General features: G+C 32.4%; 1 protein-coding gene across 3 annotated transcripts in view; it reads right to left on the bottom strand.

Annotated features, from left to right (window-relative positions):
- The window catches only part of LOC105335066 (calcium-dependent protein kinase C), a 57,778-nt gene that overhangs the window by 16,921 nt on the left and 20,437 nt on the right, over positions 1 to 20,420 (bottom strand). For 2 of the 3 annotated variants that reach the window (XM_034456365.2, XM_034456363.2), the window contains exons 4-11: positions 18,335 to 18,443; positions 12,827 to 12,955; positions 11,316 to 11,472; positions 8,975 to 9,206; positions 7,265 to 7,282; positions 6,463 to 6,576; positions 2,757 to 2,930; positions 1,639 to 1,730 (exon numbers count right to left, since the gene is read on the bottom strand). In XM_034456365.2, coding sequence (XP_034312256.1) covers positions 1,639 to 1,730; positions 2,757 to 2,930; positions 6,463 to 6,576; positions 7,265 to 7,282; positions 8,975 to 9,206; positions 11,316 to 11,472; positions 12,827 to 12,955; positions 18,335 to 18,443 — 1,025 coding nt within the window. The remainder of the gene's footprint in view (positions 1 to 1,638; positions 1,731 to 2,756; positions 2,931 to 6,462; positions 6,577 to 7,264; positions 7,283 to 8,974; positions 9,207 to 11,315; positions 11,473 to 12,826; positions 12,956 to 18,334; positions 18,444 to 20,420) is intronic. The other variant, XM_066067191.1, reaches the window with a different exon arrangement.

Below are 20,420 nucleotides of genomic sequence, written 5' to 3'. Positions count from 1 at the left end.
AGTATGCAGGCTTGGGGCAAATTACATTGTAAAGTAATGCATTACATTACCATTACTTCATTAATTTGGGCATTAAATTACCATTACCATTACTTGATTTTCTTGAAGTAATGCATTACATTACCATTACATGAGTAAAGTAATCAATTACCATTACCATTACTTTTTTTTTTAAAGTAAAGCTAATAAAGAGTTTTTGCAAATGTTTCAAATATACAACACTCTTTAACATATCTACAGCTTCATGCTCAGTATCAGGTTCAAATTTAATGAATAAACAAGAGTCATTCTTTATTTGCTCAATATATAATCATATTGTGGCAATATGAACAAACATATTACATAAGTAAAATGATATTTATAGACATTTGGCATGATACAATATCAGATATGAAATAGAGACACAGGATAACATGCGTAACAAAAAACAATTTATGAAATAATGTTGCGGTTTTTAAAAGCTAAATTTAGATACATCCCCAGATTACACAAATCTTTATAATTTTATGAAGGGTTCATCTTTTAAATGCATCCATCTTCCGGCCTATACTAAATAAATATATAATATTGGAAGTGATATTGATTTTCATCATGGATGGACAGTGCATTCATTTTGCTTTTATTATTCATTTCAACTTTGAGCAATAAGCTCATCAGCATTAAACATATTAATAACATTTATAAACATATGCGAGGCACGCAAAATGCGAAGCCAGTAGGCTTCAGAGTCTCTGCAGAGCGTGCACTCTCGCTATGGAGAACAACATACAGCTTTCATATATGTTTACATCATATAAGATATTGTGAGATACAATAGATATATATATAATACTGAAATTATGATTTACCAATTGTACGGTAATAGAAAAAAAAAATTCTATAATTTTAACTAGAGCAATGAAGCTTTTAAAGGTGCATGTCTGTCTCCTATTCTATTGTGACATAGCGAAGGGAAGGGGATTGGGGGTATTTAGCACTTCTTATAACAATAGATTGTTTTGATACTTAGATTATCCTGGGGGCATAGTGTGTTGTTGACACATTTCTTATTGAAGTGCAAACTAATTGGAGTAAATTGTTTAAATGAATAAAAACTCTTAATAACAACACTCTTTAAAATGTTATGAAATTGTGCTGTTATTTTTAGTAATATAAACAATTCAAAAATGAATTTTAAAAAACCTTTTTTAATAAGACATGTACAATTAAAACATTTTTTTCTTTATTAGAATTATTTCTTTCTTCTTTAAAAATAAATTTAATCAAATTCAATTTCAACTATTCATTTATTCATCACATTTTTAAAAGTGAACATGCATAAATATGCATAGTAATGCAAAGTAATGCCATGTAATGCCAGCATTACACTAGATTTTGAAAAGTAATGCATTACATTAGCATTACTTGTAATGCTAATTTTGAGGCATTACACATTACTAGCATTACTTTGAAAATATGTAATGCATTGCAATGCATTACCATTACATTTAGCATTACCCCAAGCCTGCCAGTATGATATATCATTATAATAAGGAGACAGGTGTGGACATATCAGATGAGATATCAAGTGAGATATCAGATATCAAATTAGATATCGAATATCAAATGAGATATCAGATGACTCTCTCTCTCTCTTACGCAGCCACTGGTTCTTTGAATTTCCCTTCCTGCTGAATTCTGTACATGAGATCTCCACCATTGACATACTCCATGACAAAGTACAGGCGATCCTGAAAAAAAGTTGTTAGCATTATTAACGACAAGGTATTTATTCAACAAAACAACTTGTTATTTTTTTTTTCCCATTAACATTTTTTCTGTCAATTTTGAAGTCTTAAACAAATTAAAAGAGACAATACAATTTTCTTGTGAGTAGTCAGTTTTACAATTTTTTGGGTTTTTTTCTACTTCCTTTTTATCAAGGGTTATCCTTTTTTCAAGTGCATTGTACTTTCTCAATACAAAATTGTTTGCATTACTCATGTTTTTAACTTTTGTCTTGGAAAATTCCAACAAGAATGCATATCTACTTTTTCTCTGTTTTTAAAATTTGGATTTAGATTCTTGCAAAAAAATAAAAACCTTAGAAATTTCTCACTTCTCGATAAACAAGAAAACTGCTGCAAAATAAAGCAACTAGAATTTATATAAATTACATTTGTAGGCATCCTGAAGATTTTATAAAGTAATAACTGTGTCTATATGACGAAATTTGTACAAAAAGTTGCTAGCTTTCATGAAGTACATGTTTTGAAAATGCCTCCCCTATTTCCTACCCTCATTCAAACCAACCCTCTCCCCCCCTCTCCCAAATTTTTTTTTTTGTATTCTTGCCTTTGCTTGAGGTTCAGTAGAAATGAATCCCGGCTTTTACTTATTGGGCTTTTATAGATTTAGCCTGTCAGTAACAGATAGGAAACAGACCACATTTCTCATGTTACTACATTGGTACCCCCTGGATAAATGTCTGGTATTTTTTGTGCTCACATCAATTCTAAACCAAATTCATCTTCCTATGCTCAGCAGGTCTGGATCAATTACGGGGCTCTCAGACCACTGACAAATATGGTTTACACCATGAATTAACAATCAACCAATAGACACCGCGATTAAAACAGAAATATGGACATTTTTACGAATCAGATTGATTCACAAGAATATTTATGGGCCTGCTCTAATGGTCACAGCTAGTGGAAGCCAAAAAAGGGAGAGAGATAAAGGGAGAGAGAGAGAGAGAGAGAAAAAAAAATCCTTACCATGGTTTGAAAGCACGAATGTAATTGGACAAGGAATGGTGGTTTGTTGGGTAGAGCCAGGACACGCTTTTCAATCATCGTGCATTCCACATCATCATCCTGGATGATCACGTCTTTCTTCAAGATTTTGATGGCGTAGAGCTCTTCTGATCCTTTCATTTCTGCTAAGACTACCTGATATTATGGACAAGAAAAATTGAATTAAACCTAATTGAATAAATAACTCAACATTTCTAACTTTAAGAATTAAAGAAAATGTTATCATTCTAGCCCAAGAATTAAAGTTTGTTCCATCTGACTATATACAGAAAACAATTTTGGTTTTTTTTCAGTATGTAATGGTTGAAATATTGAATTAAAATAAAAATTCACCCTAAAGCTGAATTTTGTAATGACAAAATTTATCAAAAGTGGATTGTACTGTATATCCTTATCGACAAGTTAATTTACAGCAAACATGGACTGTACCACTAAATATCGATGATTCCTTCCACACAGGCCTGATATCTCTATGTAAATCAGATGTAAATGACAATCTATTATTGGCATTGCTCTCCTAACACTAACCAAATTAAAACAAATTCTATTAATTACCATATTAATGAAACTAAAACCACTGCAAACTCAAAACAACCTCTTTGCAATTACGCAGACAACAGATCAATTATCAAATTACAATGTGTTCAAATTGATTTTGATTAGCAGGATTCATCTCTTGCAAAATTTCCAACCGAGCCAACTCAGGTGTTCAACATGACAGAGATTAATCTCACGTCAAAAATCTGCACATCTACAATAACAGTGGTGCATTCCTAGAGATGTGTTGTTGGATCACACTCAAGTCGTGCTCACTTCACAGAATGACATGAGTCTGAGATCAATAATGTCACTGGTCGGTCAGCTTGATACCAAAATTTAAGCTCTATCCAATAATTCATCACTTAATCGAAACTCATTTCACAGTTAATCTTGATTTAACCGTATAATTTCTAGTATCCAGAAATGCTCCAAACAGTTTTAAGTATGTGACACAAGTTTATAGTATTAGTTTTGAAATAAAAGTTTAAATTCTTAATTAACATCATTTATAATTATCCAATGGAACTGACAGGTAAAAAAAAAAGGTTCTTTCAGACTCGGATTTTAACATATTTTCTTATTCTACTACAGATATTGCTAATATCATTATCAAAGAGATGATTATTCTCCAATATACCACGAATGTCGTCAGTAAATTATCAGATCAGAGAAACCTAATAGCCTTGCACTGAGCATGAAAGTATAACTTCAAAACATAATTTTTTAAAACCATGTCAATTTTATGCCTTAGTTCCAATCAATACAATGTGTATCGCCTCAAAAGCTTTATGTGGCTTTTATAGTGACCTCCCTAACACATTTGCACTGCATGCTTAAACATTAAAAAATTAAAAGATATGTAGTATTAATAACAATATTGAATTACTCTTAAAATTTAAATGATGTTACCTTGACCTCAGATCAGAATTTTTGATATTAGGGTGATTTCAACATGCATCAGACAACCTTGGATTTTTCCCCATGGTCACGTATCAATTATCGTCCAAATGTAAATAAAACTTGTTTTAAAAGATACAGGGTTTTCCCTTGCTTAATCATACGAAAAAAAAGTGAAATAGTTAAGAATGTAGAAAATAAAGCAAATTAATAAAGTGTTAAACTATTTCACCATGGATCGGACAATATTTACCAAGCATCGGACAGCTATACAGTATAGATTAAAAATAACAACATTTTCTGGTTTTAATGCAAAAATACAAAGGTTTAGAACAATAAATAAATTCAATAGCTATTCAAATTTCTTTAAATGTAAATCCTTAAATCTAAAGTCAAGAATTTAGATTAGTGCTTCTGTTTAAAGGAATATTTATTGTGTGGGGTTCTTTATCGTGCCAGCACCTACAGGAACTTTGGATTTAAAAAGCTGTGTCCGTAAAACTATAATTTTAAGTTGTCTGAGGAAAATATTTATATCAATAATTTTTTTAATTTTAATTTTACTTTACATTTAAAGTATATCAAAAGGAATGGGCACAAAACACCCTTATTATTAGAAGAAATCATGTATTGAAAACTGTCCAATGAATGGTTAATTTGTGTCCAATCCAAGGTGAAATGAACATATGGAGCAAAAATGACCTTTACATTAATTGCTCAAATTTCTTGGACTTATTTTAATCAAATTTTGTTTCAAAAGTTACTTCTTTCTAATTATTTTAGGCAGGAAGTGCATTCAATCAAATGCACAACATTCAAATAATGCTTTTGTGTAAAATTTTTCGTAACTGAATTTCCAGTGATGGCCACGGTATTTGATGCAATTGGTTAACTCACCCTATACACTTTACTTAATTCACACGTGGAAAAGTGGAAAAGACAGATAAATGGAAAACTGAAAGGACATACTGACTAAAAAAACCATCCAGTTGTTTCGTTGAACTGCTATAGATTATAAAATTTAAAAAAATACATTGCAAGTACAGGAGGAGAAGAGGTCATCGATAAATACGGTCTAAATAATTACTTGATTCATTTAAATTTTCACTGCAGCGCTATCAAAACTGTCAATATCTGTCCAACGGATGACTTCTCTGCTGGTTGAATCTATGAATCTAGGGAGCATTACGCAATCAAGTGAGAAGTGCGATAAACGCAATTCCAAATTGATTCAGTGAAACCAAAAAAATCATTACCACGACTACGTGTGAAGTCACAGCTAATGCGGATCATCACTTATCATGGCCAGGAAAACTTTCAGATTGCAAACCCCAACTGAGAAAATATATTTAAAACGGATACAAATAACAATGAAAAAAAATGATGAAAGGATGTGTTTTTTGCACTGGTATGTCTTGATATATGTTATGAGCTAAAGATAAAAAAAAATTTCAGATTTGCAATGTCATACAAACCATTCATATATTAATTTTGTCTTTTCTAAAAATACAAAGAAAACGAGGTACCCAATAATATAGGGTAACTCTTCTCTGTAATGATATCAAACTGGGAAATCATAATGAGAAAAAGCTAATATCTTATTGTTCAAATACCTTTGGTGATTACCTAACTGTAATTGTTTACATACTAAATCTCATTATACGTGATTGTGGTTTCCGAAAATAAACAGATACTACTTATTACAAAAAATAAGTTTTGTTCGCAGCTGGCAGGAAAGGGTTCATTATTTCAATTTTGTCTTGATATAGTGGCTTGCATTCACAAATAACTCAAATAATCTACTAATTGATGCTGATGACTCCTACTACATTAAACATATACCTATATGCCTCAGTAAATACCATACATTTGTATTTAGATTCCAAATGAACTGATGGCAAAGACATTTAAACAAAATTGCAATTATTTTTGGTTGATTATTTGTAGTTAGGATGACAATTTCAAATAAAGCTGCAAGACATACAATAATTATCTTTTATTTAAACAATATTTTGATTCTACAAGACTGAATCATTATGCAGAGACGAGCAAATTTAACATAGTCTATACATGTATGTCTAAAAGTGTTTGTCTTATTGTTCAATAAGTAGTCCTCTAATTGGAATACTATTTCATAAATGATTTTTTTTTTCTTCATTTCAGTACAGGGAAACTGGGTGATGTGATGGTAGCATATGAAATACTAATCATTGCAAACTATATGTCGTACCTTTCCAAAACTGCCTTTTCCTAATACGGTCAGGAAGTTAAAATCGGTTGCTCTAACGGTGTCTTGTTTGCTGCCTGTTCCTCGAGACACGTCAACATGTTGGGGTGGAGGTTTCTGTGAAAATAAACACCATTTTCAAATACAAAACATTTCACAAGGGTCAAAGAAAAATGATCTTTTCATATACGGGAGGTAACTCTTACAAAAATTTAAAACAATTTATTACACTCCTTTAAAAGATTGTTAAAAGTCGAATTTTTGTTAGATATTGCTCTATAAATGTGCTGAAATTGCATTGATTTTTAATGATGATTTGTAAACCTCAACACATCACTTCAAAAATATATTGTGATTTTGCAGTCTATATATTGAAAGTAAAATTCTGTAAATTTCTTCTTTGAATTTTTATAAAATTTCAGGACTTGACAAAGGATTAAATGCTACACTAAAATACATGTATTAAAAATGCTGTTATATTTGTTAGAAGCAATAACAATAAAAGTGGTAAATCAAAAGTTATATTAAAGACATCTTTTAAGACATATTGGCTGTAATCTGTGGTTGGAAATTTAACGTCTTTGATGTTGTTAATTTTTCTTTGGAGGGAATTTTGGTCAGTGAGTGATATTTACGATATACACAAGTAAATAAGTAAGATTAAAGTGGAATATGTGTATACTTTCAGACGAGTGGGAGTGCATCATGCACAGGTTTATATAAAAAGAGATTTTTTAAATATATACATGTTAACTATATATACATAAGAATATATGTATAGCCATTAATGGTTTGGGCCATTTACCTGAATGTCAACATTTGACTGAAAGAAAAAAGTGAATTTTAAACATTCAACTCATGAATTGAATAAATGTACAATAAAACGCAATAATTTGGTTATACCAAGGAAAAAAAACTAACTATCCCAACCCGCTCCCTTATTTCATTCTTTGATTAATGAAATGAACTCTCCAGAATATCATTTCAGATATCCTTTCCACCCCGTCTGTCTTCTTATTCTCTACTGTTAAAGAACCTACTGGTACTGAGTTTTCCTAAGGTCACTTGTGGTGGCTATTGCCTCTAGCTCTGTTAAAGGGGAAGGAAACCAAGAAATGTTGTACAATAAATCAATTATCATCTACTATAATCGTAAATCATATTTATTTTCATTAAAACCCCGGAAACAATTAATAAATAAAGAAAATCAATTGCTTAATTTAAATTTCCCGCCGCTATGGGAGCTACCATTGAACTTTAATCTATGACATCACACCATCTATTCGAGTTTGTTTTATCAACATAGCATCAATATAAGCAAATCATGTATTTACTCTAAATGACAAGTTTGGAAACATTATCAATTTGAGACAGTTCTTTTACTGTTGACTTTCCACTAAATTATAAACCAACGTCAAACGAAGCCATGTTCGTTGAATTCAGAAATCTGAATATGGAGAATAGTGTCAGAAGAATCTCTGCATAGTTGTCAAGAATAGGCGGTGTGATGTCAAAATAATTAATTTTTAATACAAAAGAGTTCTACATTATGTCAGCCTCTAGTAAATACAATTTCTCTAACCTCAAACCTGCATTATTAAAAGCTTAATTATGTAGTTTATTTTCAAAACCGCATGAGTACATGTAATAATTTAAACCACTTTATTAATATAAATAAAGTATGTTTTCGACTTTCCTTCCCCTTTACAGTACCTACCAGTAGAGACTTCCGAAGGTCATTAAAGGTGGCTATTGCCTCTAGCTCTGGTAAAGAGTCTACCATACAGATTTTCTTTAGGTCATTAATGATTGCTCTGTTAAAGTACCTACCAGTGGAGATTTTTTAAGGCCTTTAATGGTGGCTATTGCCAATCACTCTGTTACAGAAATTATCGGTAGACTTTTCCTAAGATTATCAATGATGGCTATATCTCAAGCTCTGTCATAGAACCCACCGGTAGACTTTTCCTAAGGTTATTTATGATAGCTATATCTAAAGCTCTGTTATAGAACTCATCGGTAGACTTTTCCTAAGGTCATTAATGATGGCTAAGTCTCCAGCTCTGTTATAGAACTTACCCGTAAACTTTTCCTAAGGTTATTAATGATGGCTATGTCTTTAGCTCTGTTATAGAACCCACCGGCAGACTTTTCCTAAGGTCATTAATGATGGCTATGTCTCTAGCTCCCTTATAGAACTTACCCGTAGACTTTTCCTAAGGTCATTAATGATGGCTATGTCTTTAGCTCTGTTATAGATCTTACCGGTAGACTTTTCCTAAGGTCATTAATGATGGCTATGTCTTTAGCTCTGTTATAGAAATTACCGGTAGACTATTCCTAAGGTCATTAATGATGGCTATGTCTCTAGCTCCGTTATAGAACTTACCGGTAGACTATTCCTAAGGTCACTAATGATGGCTATGTCTTTATAGCTCCGTTATAGAACTTACCGGTAGACTTTTCCTAAGGTCATTAATGATGGCTATGTCTCTAGTTCCGTTATAGAACTTACCGGTAGATTTTTCCTAAGGTCATTCATGTTGGCTATTGCATCGTCAGTCACAGGGATGCCGTAAAATTCTCCCTCCTCCTGGTTCAGGAGTTTGTACCAGTCATCTTGGTTCTCTTTGAGGAGCTCTGAGATCCCAAAGGACAGCGATCCCATGAAGTCATTCCGGGACGTCCTGTCCCAATCCCAGATCTCAATGGAAAGTCTTTTGGAATGGTCATCAGCGGAAAGGTCGCTACAAACAGCACAATTAAGTCAAGTTAATTTAGGAGAGGAACTTGTAAGTTGCAAGAACTTGTTTCCAATCCTTTTGTGTTATTTACACAATAAAATATGTTCAAATCAATCAATTAAGTCACATTACTGTATTAGGTAAAGGAGTTTTTCAGATCAATATGATTCTAGAATTTTTTTTCTTTTGAAAGGATGGGAAGGGGTGATTAGATTGGCTGTATTTATTCAAAACTGCAAAATTATGCATATGAAAATCCCTTTCATTATGCAACTGGTTTGACTTATGTCATCAAAAGTGCTCTTACTGTAAGACAATCTTATTTTGACTGTAACAAGTATATTATCTAGTATTTCTAAATATAGACAAAAATAATTATGAAAAATTCAATTTGTTTCTATTTCTAAGCTAATAAAAAATTATTACAATAACACGAGCCAAACCTTTTTTCAAAAATAAAAATTGTTATATTTCTTTTTTTTTTTTTGGTTATGAAAAAATCCTTTTACATTCTCAATTTGTCATCACCTTTGATCAGTCAAAAATGCATTAATGATTATCCATATAGCTATTAGATGTACTAGCAACCCATTCCATTACACTGCTTTCTGGACTGTCAAGCAAGAAGAACCAGGCATAATCTACATAGCTACCCTGGACATTGTCTCAACATATCAGACACTGAGCTGTCATCCATTTTCAGGTTTGACTTGATCAGGAAATATGCATTAAGGTGAGGACTGACACCATGGAAATATAGATCAAAAGAGAGGCTAATTTGACATGAAGAGAAAAAGTATCTAGCAGGGAAAAAAAAACCCACCAGGTTTTTTTTTTTTTAAAACGAGAAAAAGTAGTTAGATTTTAAAGTCTATTTTATCTGAGATTAACATAAAAAAAGAAAAGAAAAGAAGAGACAATCATTGATTTTAACACTTAATTGGTAAAATGAAAAATTACGTAATAGTACATTATATAATGAAGTAAACACTTTGCCATACCACGTGTACTGATGGTATAATCGAGAGTAACTGAGTGATTCATCAGTACATACATGGTTATAATGTGTTGTTCATGTCAATTTCGCCAAATAAGCCAAGTTCATCATCGTTTTCATTTTCTTTTTACTGTTCATAAAGACTCAATTTTCATAGAAAAAATATCTACTTGCCCAAACTGAGATGGATTTATGTCATAATTTTTAATTAAGAAAAGAAATTGCGTTAAGTTAATATTTATATTAGTGAAAACTTTAATAAGAGAAGCCTATTCATAAGACTAATCATTTCTATCAATCATAAAATCTATCTGCCAGCAGGGAAGAGCTATATATGATGTACAAATGAATAATGCAAATGACAAAGACAGCAAAAAAATATGGGTCTTCAAAAATTCATGGGAAGTCGGTCATTAACAAAATTATCTAACATGCATCTAAATTATTTATTCTTCAGAATAATTAGTTAAATGGTTTGTTTTGAGCCTTATATTCTTCATCAAACCAGTTGCCTATCTTTTTTAAGGTTATTGAAATAACATCAATTCATTAAGACTTAATTGAATAAATATTGAAATTGACCATACAATATAAATCAACAAATAAAAATAATATTCATAACTTCAGGACTGCCAAGATGCAAAAAAAAAGATGGCCTTTTTAAAAAACAGAATTGATTAAAGACATAGCCAGTTTCTGATCGATGACCAATCATCACCAAATGTTCAGAGAGCCTGATATAAGTGTACTACACAAACCCATCACAGACAAAACAAATTACTATGCATCATGGCTGTTGGGCCTGATGGGGATTTTATAGCATTTTACTCAACTAATGAGAAGGGATCTCTGCATAGGGAGAAAAATTTATCCAGCCATGTTTGTCGATCGCCTCTTGCGATGCACTGTGGCCATTATTACGTGACCCTAAGCATCAGTTTGTGTAAACTGGTTCCCAAGATGGACGATTTTTTTGACCGATTACTTGGCTAAACCCTTACCCTGCGTTGATTAAAGCTAGTTTAATGCTGTGTAAGGTCATCATTCAACCATTAATTATGATTCACTATTAATCCTCTTTCACTCACTGTCTTAAGATCGGGTGATGAACTTACAATGTGAAAGTTTCATTCCACACAGGATTTAAGGTAGCTTTGATGGTCTTGGTTTTCTTTTTTGTTTTGTTGTTGTCATCCGGAATTAATTTCACTTTAACATAAGGATCTGCTAGTCCATTTGGATCCATTGGTATTAAATTCTTTCCTTCTATAACTGAAACCAAAATACAAATTTTTTTTTAAAAATTCACAGTTGAACTTTAATATCTCGAACACTGATATCTCGAATACAATGGATATGTCAAAGTGATTTCTAAGTCCCAATCACTTAATATCTTTAAAGTATTTTACCCTCGAATACTCGGATATCTCAAACCACCTAGTTTGAGATAATGAAGTTTGACTGAATTTGTATATTTACATACAAATCAGAAAGATTTTTAAATTATTTACCATCACAAAGTAGAGTTTTGCAGACTAACTTTGTAAAGCGTGATTACTGTGTATTGTAATTTATAAACTATCACCTTACATTGTATAAACTGAATTTACAGTTTATTGTAGTAATTTTTAACATTGGACTAAATCAATTAAACAACTCTCCATTCTTAATATTGACTGTAGTTTTGAGCTACAAATCTTACAGTGTATGGACATCTTATTGTTGATGGAAGTGATGTTGAGCTCTGAGTTGGACTTGCTTTGTACAGAGAGCTTGGTGGACTTGAGCTATGAACTTATTTAATATTTCTTATGATTTTGAGTTTCGCACTTACTTTCTATGGTGAGCTTTTTGTTGGCTGTTGTTGGTGTTTAGCTATAGACCTACTTTGTATGGTGAGCTTATCATTGACAATGGTAGTTTTGAGCCATGGACTTAATACTTGTTGTGGTTTTGAGCTATGGACTTACTTTGTATGGTCTGCTTATTGTTGACAGCTGTTGGTTTTGAGCCATGGTCTTACTTAAACTTGTGTTGGTTATGAGTTATGGACATAATTTGTATGCTTTGTTTGTGTTGACAGTGCTTGTTTTGAGCTATGGACTTACTTTATATGGTGAAATTCGTGTTGACTGGTGGTTTTGAGCTATGGTCTTACTTTGTATTGTGAGCTTATTGTTGACAGTGGTGGTTTTGAGCTTTGAACTTATTTTATATGGTAAACTTGGTGTTGACAGTGGTGATTTTGAGCTATGGACTTACTTTGTATGGTGAGCTTATTGTTGACAGTGGTGATTTTGAGCTATGAACTTATTTTATATGGTGAGCTCATTGTTGACAGTGGTGATTTTGAGCTATTGACTTACTTTGTATGGTGGGCTTGTTGTTGACAGTGGTGGTTTTGAGCTATGGGCTTACTTTGTATGGTGAGCTCATTGTTGACAGTGGTGATTTTGAGCTATTGACTTACTTTATATGGTGAACTTCATGTTGACTGTGGTGGTTTTGAGCTATGGTCTTACTTTGTATTGTGAGCTTATTGTTGACAGTGGTGGTTTTGAGCTTTGGACTTATTTTCTATGGTGAACTTGGTGTTGACAGTGGTGATTTTGAGCTATGGACTTACTTTGTATGGTGAGCTTATTGTTGACAGTGGTGATTTTGAGCTTTATTCGGCCTCGCCTTTCTGTGTGATCTATACCACAGAGCTTTGGAACATTCTTCTCACATTTCTTGTGAACATTCATGTCACATGCTGAAATAAAAAAAATACTTTTTTGTAGATTTCATCAAACTAAAACATTTCATAAGAAATAAAATCAATGCCATACAAAAGTTTCAGGTTTTTACATACATACTATGGAATACAAAAATCCTCCTATTTAGGATTAAATTATACAAGAAATAAGATTGTAAAACTAAAAATAAAGGGTGTTGAAAACCCAAAAAGGAAACAGCTAGCATGATACTAGTTGCTGACAATTCCACTATATGCACCTCAAATATCAGATGTAAAAACAGCTTCTGTGAATAAAAGGTGTTAGACGGATTGATGTTGACTGAACAAATAAATGAGGTCAATTTTTTTTTGGCCTGAATTCTTTTTGCATCTATAACTTATAGTTACAGTACATGTTTCAGAAAAGTCATCTTTAGATCACAGGTGTCAGAACTGGCGGGGGCTTGGCCTTTCCATTTTCTTTTGCAAAGATAGACATATAATTCTAATAAATGAATGAATCAATCAATCATTTAAATTTAACTGCTAAGTGTTTTAACCCAGGAAAAATTGACCTGATCGGAATCATTCTAAAACTACTTTTAAAATTTACACTGCACTGCAGTTAACCTAATGGATTTTCCTTTATATTCATTGCTTGTAAAGATTTTGGATAAGTCAGCCCCTATCCCCACTTTGAATTTGCTTTCGATGAATTTGTAGATAAGAATATATTTGTGAATGAAAATGCACCTCACACACTTATAGACTAATTAATTATAAGCCATGTCGGCCACCAGACTAATTAATGATTATTGGCTAGAAAAGGTTGTGAAAATATCACATTAAACACATTGGGAACTGTCTACGGGGGTGCCTAATATGTCCAAATCACATTAGCCACAAAAGGAAATAGATAATTATAGTGTATTTACAGTCCAAAGTCTTTATTTGCCATCTTCCTCTGACAGAGTGTCACAAAATTGAATGAGAGCTTCTAATCTGTGAAACAGAAGTAAAGTAACTGATGACTGGAATTGAGAATTTCTAGCTCTATAAGATCTCTAAAACGAAACATGTTGACTCAGAATCACATATAGTACTCTTAATTCAGTGTTACAGAATCGGATGTGACTACTCTTGCCTAGGAAAAGCACTTGTATGTAAATATAACCAATTTCCTTTTTCATCAATTTTTATCAATAATAGATATTTTTAAAATTTTCTTTTCAAACACACACGACTTTTCTTGCCTGGAAAAGTACTTGTATCTTGATGGTCTCAATTTCCTTAATATTATAATCGATATGATAAAATTTTAAATATTCCCTTCCTCTGTTCTATAAATGGGGCTGCACGCGCAACAAAGCGCAGATGTCAATGGATAAGATGGGACACAGTTTTTGGGGAAGGAATCTCAATGTCAAATGTCCAAAACATTTAAAAAATGACACTACATTTGTAAAAAATGTTAAAAACTTTCAAATGACTATGCAAAAACATCCAAATACCCCTTTTCACTGCACTTTTACATCAAATCAATTCTTTGCCTCTTTCAGTTTTACATGAGACAAAATTAAAAATTGCCTGGTAATCAATCACTGTACCATGATAAAAAAAAGAAAGATTAAAAGAAAAAAGAAAACCTCAAACCAACATCAAAAGCCAACATATATTGTACATTGTTGGCTTCCGTATTAATAAAGCCTATGTATCTTTGAGGGCCATGCGACGCAGGCCCAGGCATGCAAAGTCATAGAGAGATATATCTTATCATCATTCACCGTCTCGCTAACAAATCTCAAACGAGAATGGCTCTATGAAAAAATTGACATTAATGATGACCTACGGTCTTGTTAAAAAAAAAATATATCAAAGAAGCGTCCAAAACAGGAGGCATCTGAGACAGATACAAATACCAGTAAGAACAACGTAAACAATTACAAGAAGCATCCAAGCATGCAAATAATGATGATGGCGAGTGTATAAGATATGTGCTCGCTGCAAAATTGATACAATTGATTCCGCATTAATACCAGAGTATCCTGCTTAACACAAATAGCTTTAATTACTAGTCAATAATTCATGAGAAAGCAGGGGAGATAATGATACTCTCTGGAGAAAGGAAAGTGTTTTATTTTCCCCCGTACATCACGTAAGAGATTGGTTTCATGATTCTATCCAATAATGGCTACTTATTCTCAATCTAAATCAGTGAATCTTGGGTCCCCCCTCTTTCAATGCCTTAATAAAACTTATTCTTAATATCAATAGAATGAGATTATATGTTTAGTACTTGGTTCATCTTCATACTTAAAAAATCCATCATTTGTAAAAATAAGAAACATAAAATAATAGTTGATATGTCATGAATACTGTAGATTCCTAATTAAACGTGAGGAATTAATATCCGCGTAAAATTGCGAGAAGCATCCTTCGCGGATTTTAAAATCTCGCCATTATTTTCCGAGAGTTGAAAACTAAAAGACATAAGAAGAAAAGTTCCACATTCGCAATTTTATATTCTCGCGATTAGATACAAACCAGTGTGATCGCGAAATTAAGTACTCGCGTATTATAAGGAATTTACAGTATGAGTTGAACAGGAACGTCTAAAAATTATAAAAAAATTATCAAAATTATTAATTAAAGCAATAATATTTGTAAAGGTAAAATTTCATGTAAAGTCCAACTTTTTTCATCTAAAGTACTTAAAAACAAACTTTTACCCATCCACCCCCTTTTCTGAGCATTTATCTGGATACTTCAGGTGTATTACTGCTGATATCTTGTGCAGTGAAGGTAGCATGGGAAATTATTATGTCAAATTTCTCATTTATTTAATTACCATGTAAAGTGAATATTCATCCATTATACTCTCCATCAAGGAAAGTTTTATTTCCTATTATGTAATCAACCACCAGCTGTTGACCCTGTTGCGGTCAACTATACTGTAATGTAATTTACATTGAAGCTTTCACTTATACTTATGTTGGACTACTTCACAGTTTTGTCGTAGAGAACGTGCAAGATTATTAATCATTGATGACGATTCTGATGAACATGCACAACTCAATATGCTTTTAATATCCTGTTATGTGTCTACTGCTTTCATAAAAAATATTTAAAGGCATAGACTTTTGTTGAATAATCCATTGTTCAACTTCAAAATGACAATTAATATATGACCTACATTTGTTTATTGTTTTAATGTTTAAAGGAATAAATATAACTTAACTATGAAGATATTACTTTTAGTTTGCTGCTGCTTTGGATCAAATTCACAAATTTTTAAAGTATTTACTTATTTAAAAACACTAGACATAAGGGACCATGACAAGCTTAGAAGCAATTTGAATATGAATTTTTAAATATTCAAAAAATAATAATAAAAAAAAACTGTTAGCCATTTCTCTCTAAACCATTAACCTTCATCTGCAACAAAATTGCATCCCGTGAGCAATCAGCAATCAATTATGTATACACTGTCAAATAAAAGAACTTGGCAATAAAACAATACATTATTTTTAGTAATGATGAATTTAAAAGTGTTTGGAATAAAAGAGAACATTGATCAGCAATTTTGCCAGACACTAAAGCTCGAATAATAAAGTTGTCCTATAAAATGTGATTGTACGTGTATTTGATGAGGAAGTCATTTTGTTTAAAAAACGAAAAAGCAAGTTAACATTAAGAAGAAATCAGCGAGAAGCTGACTTCCGTTTTCTCTTTATCATAAACTACACCATTTGCCTATATGCAGTTCGGATATAAATCCTTCATTGTCAGATATGTCTGGGAACATTCTTCTTCTCTAGTCTTAAATTGTCTGCTTGGAAAATAATAAAAATCATGCAGCCATTCTCGATTTACTTTGGGAAGATGTATAGTTCCTAGGAGTTTGGCTCCAACATATCTGTAACCCATGTTCATTAACTTTTGAATAAACTTGCACTGAACCCGTTTTAAAACTGTTTAGATTTCTACCATATTTTAACAATGAACTTTTATGTTAGTCGGGAAAATCAGACACCTAAACTTAGAAACACCTGTGCAGAGTTTATAAGCTGCCAGGTGAAAAGAAAATGAGCATTTTTTTCATTAATTTAGCAGCTTACACAATTTTTCTTTGAATTGCAAAAGATCTACGTCTCTGAGGTAACAGTTTATGGTGAATAAAGTAAACAACAGCTAACATCATGCAGTTTACATTGAAAGTTCCTGAATGCTGATATTCTTTTTCAAAGAAACTCCCATCTACCAAAGGTAAGCTACCAAAGATGACAAGAAAATTGTTCCCCATTGCAACGAACTGAATGTTATCTTATTTTTGATTTTGCATGAGTTAGAGTTAAATATTTACATGCAATCCATCTTTCAAATAAAGTCCAAACCTAGACTGCATTTTTTAACTAAATTTTAACTATATTAACGAAGATAATATCTTTAACTTTACATTAGACAAAGTACTGTAAAATACTTTTAAAATGTCCAGTAATCAGATCCATTCACACTTAAATTTCTGTATACACTAAATAAATATTTGATTCATTATTTGTTTCAGCTTTTAAGACATTTACTTTCAATCAGCCCTTTCGTTACCAAATGAAGTTCCACCCTACAATCTGCCGTTTTTAAATCTTCCACAAACCCCCTCTTAATTTTCTTATCTTCTCCCTTGCATCTCAGCTGGGAAAATATTATTTACTGTAAATAACTTCGATACCAATGTAAATTTCTTTTTTGATTTATATTATATTTAGTATATAAGCCAACATCAACACTATGAAATTTAGCAGGCAAAGGGTAAAAAAAAACTTAACACTAAAGCCAATATGAGCATACCATTTCATGAACAGTATTTAACCTTCATCAAAAGACTGATCTCATAACCTTTTGCAACTATCCAACCCTTACAAACTATGTACTGGCAAGAAGCATCGTTTTAAATTTAACACCTTAATGCCTTTATATAACACAAGTCATACAAGAGTGCAAATTTTCATCAATGATTGATAGTTTATTTATGGCATCCCAAAATTTGCTCCCCCCCCCCCCCATTCAATGAAACATTTAGATTCAACAGAACCATCACCATTATCTGCTTTCAAAAAAGTCCACTGCCCTACAATTGAGCCTCATGATTGATACTGTATACAGGGAAATATTCGCCCAAATTATATTTTCGCCTCTTTAGCCCTTATTGTCAGTGGGTGAATTCAAATGTCTCAAAGTACCAATCTTTAAACGTAACTTTGTACGGGCAAATTCAAGATGGGACGAAACCATTTGCAAGTGAAGAAGGATGAAAATAACACAGGGCGAAAATAACCCTGTACACAGTAGAGACCATCAAGAGGACATCTGACATACATCTACATAATGTGAGTCCGAGCTTCACAAGCAATAGCTTACCATCACACTTGAGTCCTTGGTGTAACAGTCCATACAGAAGCGACCCACAGTGATCACAGAAAGTTGGACTTCCATAGCTGTGTGTTTTGAATTTATGTAAGTTGGTGGCCTAAAAACAACATAAAAATTATACAAATTATTAATACAATGTTATCGTATTTCATAAAAACATAACTTTTTAAATTTTTTTTTCTGATATCAGAAACAAGTACCAACTATACCATTACAGAAAATATTTATGACCTTCACCTAACTACTTGACCTTCGTGAAGAAGTGACCTTTGACTTTTACAGCTTCGCTCACATATATTAATAGCATATAACAGTCATAAAATGTTCCTATTTTGGTAAATTGTCCAAATGAAAATTAATTGGCACAAAAGAAATACATCTTTAAAGGATTTTAAAAATTCATCAATCTCTAGCAATAAAACAAACAGGTTTGTTATGTATTCAATTTACTATGGAAAGCACAGCAGATGAATATAGCTTTATTGGGAAAAAATCAAAGTCGTACATCTCAAGAGTACCGTAAGGGTTAGCTAACAATGAGCTCATCCATCTCACAAAACCCATCACGATTTAGGATTCAGGATTTGGAGGCAAATTCCTCTAGGGAAGCAAGAGAAGTTAATACCTCTCCACTCCACAGAGCGTGGATTAACCACACAGCCGATATGCCTGGGCACAAATGGCATTACACAATCACAATATCATACGCTTCTCATCACAGGAAGACCTATAAAAGTTGTCATTCATAACCAGTGCTCAATTACGTGACCCATGTGAAAAGCTCATCTCTTCAATTTTTGCCGTTGTGCACAGCAATGCACGGTGACAGCTCAATTAACATTGCTGTAATGAAACATGCAAACAGTTTGACAATAGGCAAGCCAATTGGATAAAGTAAGAAAGAGAGCCCCAATTGATTTGAACACAAAAAAAGAAGAAGAATTGATAATAAAAGATGTATAGAATTTGGTTCTCGCTTCTGAGCACTGTAATCAAGGAAATTGCCACAAATAGCATTGTGTCATAGATTCTTGGCCGTCTGAAGGTACAGCCCATCTAGACAGAAGACGTAATTCATTCAATTACAGCCATGATCGGTTAGATGAATGATGATGGGTGCTAAACAAACATCTACTGACCCACACTCCAAATTAATCATAGATTGGCTGCATACAGCCAGGGTATACAACACAAAGTACCAGATGATATATATATATGTGACTGCGGCTAGGCAAACTATGGGAGGTTCACTTCAGGCAAATTTTGGGATGCTCTAATAGCATCAATTGATTCCACTGAATGGATCATTTTTCCTATTTTCATAAAGATTCCCTATTAATATCAAAGTGATCAGAAAAAGGACAAAGATCAAGATTACAGACTATCTTCTCAGCAAAAGGACCAATTTTATAGACGATCAGTATCTATTGTAACATCCACTATCAGCAGTTTAAGATTGTCATTAACATTAAATTCTGTTTGGTACCATATAAACTGGCCCTCTAAAAGCACTTGCATTGCTATGGTTAATTATAAAACAAAAGTTTATCATACAAGAGACATTGTACTCTACGCTAAACTGAGGAACTTCAATGCACAACTATAGTAATTCTTTATTGTACAAAAGAAATTGTTCTAAATGCATTCTTAGCCCTGCGCTATTATTATTAAAAAATGCTGTGTTCTCTGATTGTAAGGAGAAAATGGTGTGAGTTATCAAAACTGATTATTTTCAAAGGCTGCTTTATGATATCACCTTGACTTTTTGACTGCAAGGCTAGCTAGAACTGGAACCTGGCTGCTATAATCTGTTTTATGACTGGTTAGCTGCCCCTTTGAAGCACGTCATAAATTCTTTCCTTATCCACAAATGACCACAATCAAGACACATATTTAGCCGATGCCATCAATAATTAATTTTAACAAATAATATATGACCCCTGTCTTTATTGAACTCTGATCAATCTGGGTAAGAAAAAATCTCTTTCCAAACCAGCTTAAATTCTGGGCTCACAATTTGACTTTAGTCTGGATTTTGATGGATCAGTTTACAGCGGTGCATGTCTAGCATTTG

Source organism: Magallana gigas, chromosome 7, assembly GCF_963853765.1.
Source record: "Magallana gigas chromosome 7, xbMagGiga1.1, whole genome shotgun sequence".
In the NCBI taxonomy this organism is placed as follows: Eukaryota; Metazoa; Mollusca; class Bivalvia; order Ostreida; family Ostreidae; genus Magallana; species Magallana gigas.
The sequence above is the reverse complement of the archived record's forward strand: the minus strand, read 5'-3'. Positions and strand labels throughout refer to the sequence as shown.